General features: G+C 46.4%; 1 protein-coding gene across 4 annotated transcripts in view; it reads right to left on the bottom strand.

Annotated features, from left to right (window-relative positions):
- TNC (tenascin C) overlaps positions 1 to 7,189 on the bottom strand; it is a 64,607-nt gene that overhangs the window by 21,192 nt on the left and 36,226 nt on the right. Inside the window, exons 11-13 of one of the 4 annotated variants that reach the window (XM_019008471.2) lie at positions 5,842 to 6,114; positions 3,669 to 3,941; positions 2,360 to 2,632 (exon numbers count right to left, since the gene is read on the bottom strand). The exons of 2 other annotated variants lie outside the window; for them this stretch is intronic. In XM_019008471.2, the coding sequence (XP_018864016.1) occupies positions 2,360 to 2,632; positions 3,669 to 3,941; positions 5,842 to 6,114 (819 nt within the window). The remainder of the gene's footprint in view (positions 1 to 2,359; positions 2,633 to 3,668; positions 3,942 to 5,841; positions 6,115 to 7,189) is intronic. One more of the 4 variants, XM_015645264.2, reaches the window with a different exon arrangement.

The following is a 7,189-nucleotide window of genomic DNA, read 5'->3' as shown; positions in this document are numbered from 1 at the left end:
ATAAAATAAAATAAAATAAAATAAAATAAATATAAAGTAAAATAAAATAAATAAAATTAAAAATAAAATAAAGTAAAATAAAATAAATTAAAATAAAGTAAAATAAATAAAATAAAATAAAAATTGTATCAAATATAAAATATAAAATATATAAAATATCATAAAGTAAAATAAAGTAAAAAACAAAATATATAAAACATAAAATAAAACAAAATCAAACAAAACAAAACAAACTAAAATAAAATTCGTTTTAAAAAACAGCTTTACAGAGCTATCTTCTCAGGTTTTGGAAAGAAGCCACTGAAATTAGTGCTGACTTTTAATTCATATTTTTTCATTAAATTTTCTTAAATAAACTCAGCTTGCCTAATGAGATGTGGGTGTGGTTTAGAGCAGCACCAACAACACACACATACAAATTGGGGGAATTCCACACTGGGAATTTGATGGCAACACAGACCTACAGCAATTCCAAAGCAGAGAAAGTAGGATTCAGGCAGGAATCCTTGAAATCACAATCCAGGTTCTGTTTGGTGTTTCTGTTGCCTGGAGTTGTAGATACTTCTATTTTTGGACCCTGAGGTTTATGAGGGATTTCAGGCCTAACAAGGATTATCTCAGCACTAATCTCAGGCCAAAACCTCCCTGGACTCCACAGATAAGGTGTTCCTCATCCTCTGATTAGGCACAATCAGAGAATGCCTAATGAACAACAAACCCCACAACTCTGCTCTTGCTCTCCTTCCTGACTGTTCAGTGCTCAGGGCACCTCCTTAAGAAGCAAAGACTTTCCTTTTCTGCTGGAGGAAATTAAAATTCACATCTCTGCCCTGCCAGGACAACAACTTGTCCTTCAGGAGAGGGAGAGCTCCTTACCCATTCTCTTTTAAACTTTTTACACAAAATCATTAAAGTTTCATTAAAGCCCAGAGAGAGAACAAACACGACCCAACAGTCAGAGGGTCAGAGAATCCTGTGTTTGCTCTCTGGGCTGGTCATCTATTTTTTATGTTTCCAATTGAGTAGGAACCAAGAACACCTTGGGAAATGCAGCCAGTGAGACACAGAAAAATAATGATGGAAAGGTGATCCATGCTGGGAGAAAAGTCAGAGAGAGGCATCCCACCGACAGAGAGTGGTGAAAGAGTGAAATCTTTTTCTCTGCTAAAACAAAACTGCTGCAAGATGTTCCAACTTTTAGTCCCATCCCTCATTGCAAGACTTTTAAGTAATAATCCATCTGGATTTTCTCTGGAATTGTTTGGGAAGAGGTGAATGGAAGTGGCCCCGATTAAGGACACAGATGGCACAGATGTCATGCTCTCAACCAGTGACCATGGATGCCTTCATGGCCAGCACAGAAAGTGCCACCATGGTGCTCTTGAAATCAGGCAAGGAGATGAGAAAATATCCACAAAGCAAACAGGCTTGGATGGAAAACCCAGGAGAACGGAGCCCTCAGCCCCACATGCAGCTCAGAAAGGACAAACGGAGCCTTTCCAACCTCATCCTGGCATTCCTTCACATGCCACCTGCATCCACGGTCAGGCACATTCCCGTCATGACAGCCTGACTCCCGGGAATGCTGCATGCAAAATGAGCTGGAATCACATCCTCAGGCAAGTCTTAGTGATCTCCTGCCATCCTGGAATCACCACCACCACCACCACGGGAAAACAAGACAGGACCTGGAGACTCAAAGGGAGCAGTGCACGGAACAGAGTGGTGGGCTGGCCACCAAGAAAAGGGGAATTTGGTTTTTGAGCCCTGCTCTGTGCTGACAACACGAAAATCCTGGGCAGGGAACGTATCAGAGCCAGCAGAAGGTGGCCAGACCACTCCATGCAGTTTGGGTTGGTCATTTCACATGCGGCACGAAACGCCCACCAGAGATGCAAATGCCTTGGGAGACATTTGGGTTTGAGGAGGACAAAACTGACATGCAGGAGCCTCTCCAGGCTGAGAACCACATGGAGGCCTCTCTCCCACCCCCAGCAAAGCAAGGGAGGGTGGGATGAACAACTTCATTCAAGACCAAGTGCAAAGATGCTGAGTGAAACACATCAAGCATCGGGAGCAAGGCAATTATATATACACTGAACTTGCAGAGGGGTGTGTATATATAAGGAAACCATCACGGTTTACTGCTGACTCTCTTAATGCTGGGGGCACTTTTTCAGCCTTTTCCATTGCCTCAGATCTTTTTCCAAGCTCTCTCAGTGCATTTCAGCCTCCCCTCATGGTGATCTCCCTGTAATTCCTCAAGGGAACGACAATGAGTTGGAGCCACGTTTTAGAGCAGTTCAATGGACAGCAAGAGAAAGGAGAATAAAAAGCAAACCTGGAAACAGTGAAATACCTGTGGTTGCCATGGCTGTCAAGGTCTGCCCACCTTGCCCATCAATTACCCCATGGAGCTGGACTGTGTAATTAGTGGCAGCTTTGAGGTTGGTCACTACAGAGTGCCGGGAGTCCCCCGGCACCGTGAGCACCAGGGAGTCCAAGGGGAAGTCAGAGTTCCTGACTTCCAGAATAAAATGCTCAAAGGCCTTGTCCTGTGCCTCCCAGGAGAGTGACAGGCTGTCTGAGGTAGCGTTTGGTACACTGAGTTTGCTAAGGAGAAGTTCCTGTACTACAGGAAGAAAAACAAATGGAAATGTATCACAGTTATTAAAAGCCAAAGCAATAAAATAAATTAATAGAGAAGTATGAATTTACGGGTCACGAGGGTCACCCAGCCTTGTGTTTCCATACTTCCCATAGCCCTGCTGTCACCCAGACCCTGCCACCCATCACCAAATGAGGATATTCAGAGTCTGCTGCTGCTGGAAACTGATATTATATTACCTGATAGCTGAGATTTGATATTTTACTTTCACTGACCACATTACAACATTCCTATGACAAATCACTACGGCAACTTTTCCTAGAGGGACAAAGTTTGGTGGAGGTGTTAAACAATCACAACATGAGCCATTATCTGCCTACAAGAACACTGTTCTGTTTCTGTAGTCCAGTCCTCACTCCCCACTCTCATCCTGAACATTTGACTTCCCTGTCTTTTCTGCCAGCTGTAAAACCTTGAAATGTGCAACGTGCCAACAACTCAGCTCCTGCCTATTCCACTCTCTGACACCAACTCAAATGGACTTTTCAATCTCTCACCCAACACAACCTGAATAATTAAAGCTGAATTTCAGCCATGAACGTGCCTTGCAGGATTGTGCTGGCACAGCCTGAAACGTGCCTGACATCTTTTGGGAGAATCAGGGTAAATCTGTGTCTAGAAATCAGCTTATCTGAGAGAAACTGTGTCTGCTCTGTGCTGTGGGACAACACGCAGGATGGAAACTGAACGTAAGGAATCATCTCCTGCTTGGTTTTGGGGATATTTGCTTTGCTTCTCGCCTGCCTCAGAGGCTGCCCCAGCCCTAATGTTTGAACTCATTGTGTGAATGAGGTCCCAACACGATGTGATTGCCTGACTTTGCTGGGTGGGATGGTGGCTCAACATTCACAGCTCACAGTGTCCTCGGCTGGTCTTCCTCCGAAGCGCAGGGGATTAGGAAATGGGTGGGCTGGTGGGGTGGCTGAGGGCAGGGGAGGGGCACAACCTGTAAGGAAGAGTTCAAAAAAGCAGAGTTAGAGCTGAGGTAGGTTTTGTGTACCTGTGGTAGCTGCAGCACTGATTGCCTGTGTGCGGAACCCGCCAGAGATCCCGGAGAGGTAGACAATGAAATCAGTGCTGGGAGAAAGCCCTGAGATATGAGCAGTCCTTGAGTCCCCTGAGAGGTTGAACTCCATGGGCTCCAGCAACCTGTTAGAATCAATAATTTCAATGGTAAAGACGTCAAAATCCCCGTTGGAGGCTGTCCAGGAGAGGTTGAAGCTTTCGGAGGTAACATTGGAGACCATCAGCTCAGCAACGCCGGGCTGCTCTCCTGGGGAGGGAAACAACAGCGGTCAGAAGAGCCCCCGACCTCCTCCTGCTCTCAAAGGCTCCTCTCTGCCATGCTGGCAGCACTCCGAGCTGGGGAAGGGGGTGTGAGTAAAAGCTTGCTACAAGCAGACAGGTACTGAGGGGAGGAAATCAAATGAAAGCGTGGCAAAATGTTAGAGAAACGAAAAATGTTAAGGAAAAATTAAAATAACATTTAAAACGATGGTTATTTCCCTCTCCCTGCAGGAGCAGCCATGTCTTTGAGGTCTGAGCATGAAAGCAGATGCAAAAGGACTTTCTTGAATGCCCCTGGGGCATTTGGAAGAGATGGTTTCCAGTTTTAGGAGAGGCTAAAACCAAAGCTGTCGCTTTATCCCAAGGAAAATCTTGTGTTTTGTTTACTCTTCTGCTTTCCCTTTCAGCTTAAGTCTATGAAAGCTGGCTTGTAATTTTGGAGCTGGAGCCAAAATGCAAAGCAGGCAGAGATGCCTTGGGGTTTCTTCCTCTCTGCAGACATCCCCACAGCGTTACAGGAAGGTTCAGATATTTCTAACAATTGGAAGTCCCCAGAAGGGAAGACTTTGAAAAGCTGGGTGCTGAGCTTGACCCAGAAAGGGAAGGGAAAACCTCAGCAGGGCATTTTCTGTTTTCAGGAGGGTAAAGGAAGGGAGCACACTGCATATTTCGGCAGGACACCCATGATGTGTTTCCTGCTTTGTCTCTTTGTCCAGCACATTGCTCTGTTCTCCACGGGCATCTGCTCCCAGCTCCTGGTGAGGACTCAGAGCTCAGCACAGACACATTCCTGCCCAGGCCAGGCTGCTTCGAGCACTACAGAAACAAGCAAGCTCTGCTGCACTTTTTGTTTCATTCTGCTCGGTTCTCACAGGTGCTTCCAGCCCTTTCTGAGCTGGGGGAACCTGGCATGAGCCAGCTCTGGCTGTCTCACAGAGACAGGAGGCTGCAAAGGGCTGTAGGGGAGCCCAGAGGCAGCAGAAATCATCTATGAGAAATTATCTGAAGGAAAGGCCACTGGTGCCCCTTTAGCGCCAATTAATTCACATTGTTATCATCGCACCTGGGAGGATCAGACAGCCACACAGCAGAGATGTAAATATACATTTATCTCTCATGGTCAAAGCCTGTGATAAGCTCTTATTTCAAACTGTTGCCTGTAGATCAGCCAGAAAATTATTTTGGGGACCTTGATGAGTTTCTTGCAAGCTCCTGATAGCAGAGCTCACCTCCCTCCTCCCAGGCCAGTTTTGTGCCAGGGTAGTTCTGCTGGATTTGATCTTTTGAATTATGTCTTTTTCAGGCCAATCAGACTGTCCCATCATCTTAGATGGCTCAACATATTTTATTAATCTTGTTAGGAATTAATTTGTGTCCTTTAATTTGTGTATTTCCTACATGAGGACATACAGGACGTGTTTGTCCTTGCCCTGAGTAGGTACACACAATTTTACCACACTGAGAAATTCACACTGAAGCTACTGCAGAATTTCAGAGGCAGCTTCAGGATAAACACTGAACACACCCTCAGATTTTGATTAGGACAGATTTTTATAATTTTACCAGGCAACCTGGCCTTTCCCAAGCAGCTACAACATTCAGCTGGGGTTTTGCTGTTAGTGGCAGCCACGTAAGTGAGGAGAGAGAACAAAAAAAAGCTGCTGTGAGTTGGGGTGGGGACAAGCAGGCAGGGAAGGGCTGCACCAGGACACTGAAGCTCTGGCTGGAAAGCCTGACCATGAGGGAATTCTGTGCCAGGGGTGTCCAGCCAAGCTTTAATGAGCTCTCCATGCAAGGCTGAGGCAGCGAGCAGGATTTGCTCAGCTCTCACAAGAGCTCCAGCTCACATCCCTGTCAGAAAGAACCGGGGGCTGGAGGAAAGGTACCTGTGGTGGTCTCAAGAGAAAGGGGCTTGGTCCTGTAGCCCCGAGCGACCCCCTGAAGGGTGATGGTGTAAGGAGTGTTGGCCTTGAGGCCGGTGACATTGGCAGAGCTCAGGGCCCCCGGCACTGTGACATTCCTGGTCTCTTCGGGCTGCCCAGGCTCCTGCACCTGAAGGACAAAGCTCTCATAGGCACCCTCAGCTGCTGTCCAGGTGAGCTGGAAACCATCCCAGCCAGTCTCTGCTACTGAAAATGCTCCCAGCTCGGGTTCCTCCTCTGGATAACAACAGAGAATCAATCTGTTACTTGGGTTGCAGAGTGGTGCTGATGTCGGATTATTTAATTAGGTTCTGTGTTAATCAGGCTCACATAACAACCCCAGAACAACAGCTAACACCTTCTCCAACACACTCTGTGTGCTGTGCCTTGGGAGCTCTGAAAACAAAGCAAACAGAGGAGCTCTCCTGGTTTTTTGGAGTCTTAATCCAGGCCTGGAGCAAAGGGAGCATCAGCAGCGCAGCCTGGTTCCCACAGAGCCACCGAACAGCAGGACCAGAGCAGCAGACACAGGGATGAGATGGAACCTTCCAGCATTCCTGGCACATCCTCAGCTGCTGGAAATCAGCTCTCTTTGATTACAGAACTTTGCTCATTTACATCACATTGGAACCCTAAGCATCCAAACTCGCCTTTTGTCTTTCCTACAGCCATCAGTGAATGCTCTTAGCACAAACCATGAGGGGAATTCCTGCCAAAAATCACAAACACATCCAAAGCCAGGCTGAGAAATCCTACCAAAAACAGGCTTGGAGGGGTTATCCATTGTGATACATGAAGAGAAAAGTGGAGGGGACACACATTCTCGACTAAAAACGCGAGAAAAAGAACTAAAAACCATTTCTTATAGAAGATCCCAAGGAATGGAAAGGGGAAAGGCCAGGCTTTCAACATGCTGGATGATCTATGGATGTAACCGGTCAGATTGTGGAAATCTGAGAGCTGCGGAGATCACAGGGAAGTGTTTGTGATCCCAGCCACAAGGCTCCAGGCAGGGATTTCTCTGACATGCGGAATTATCTCCTCATTAGTGGGAGCCGCATCATTTCACACCTCGGTGACTTCCTTGCTTTCATGCTCCACTTGCATTCAATACGAGAGAGCAAGTCATGGAGCACCACCCATCAGCTGGGCACAAATATGTACTCGGGATTCATTCCATGTCTCCAAATTCACACTTACATCACAAAGAAACACATTTGCAGAGGAGCAGAATCAATTAGAAATGGTTTTAAATAGATGCAGAAATGTTATCTTGTAAATAAGCTCTTAGGCCAAATACAGGTGTGAAAAC

The sequence above is a fragment of the Parus major genome, chromosome 17 (genome assembly GCF_001522545.3).
Source record: "Parus major isolate Abel chromosome 17, Parus_major1.1, whole genome shotgun sequence".
Lineage (NCBI taxonomy): Eukaryota > Metazoa > Chordata > Aves > Passeriformes > Paridae > Parus > Parus major.
This window is presented reverse-complemented; position numbering and strand designations above follow the sequence as displayed.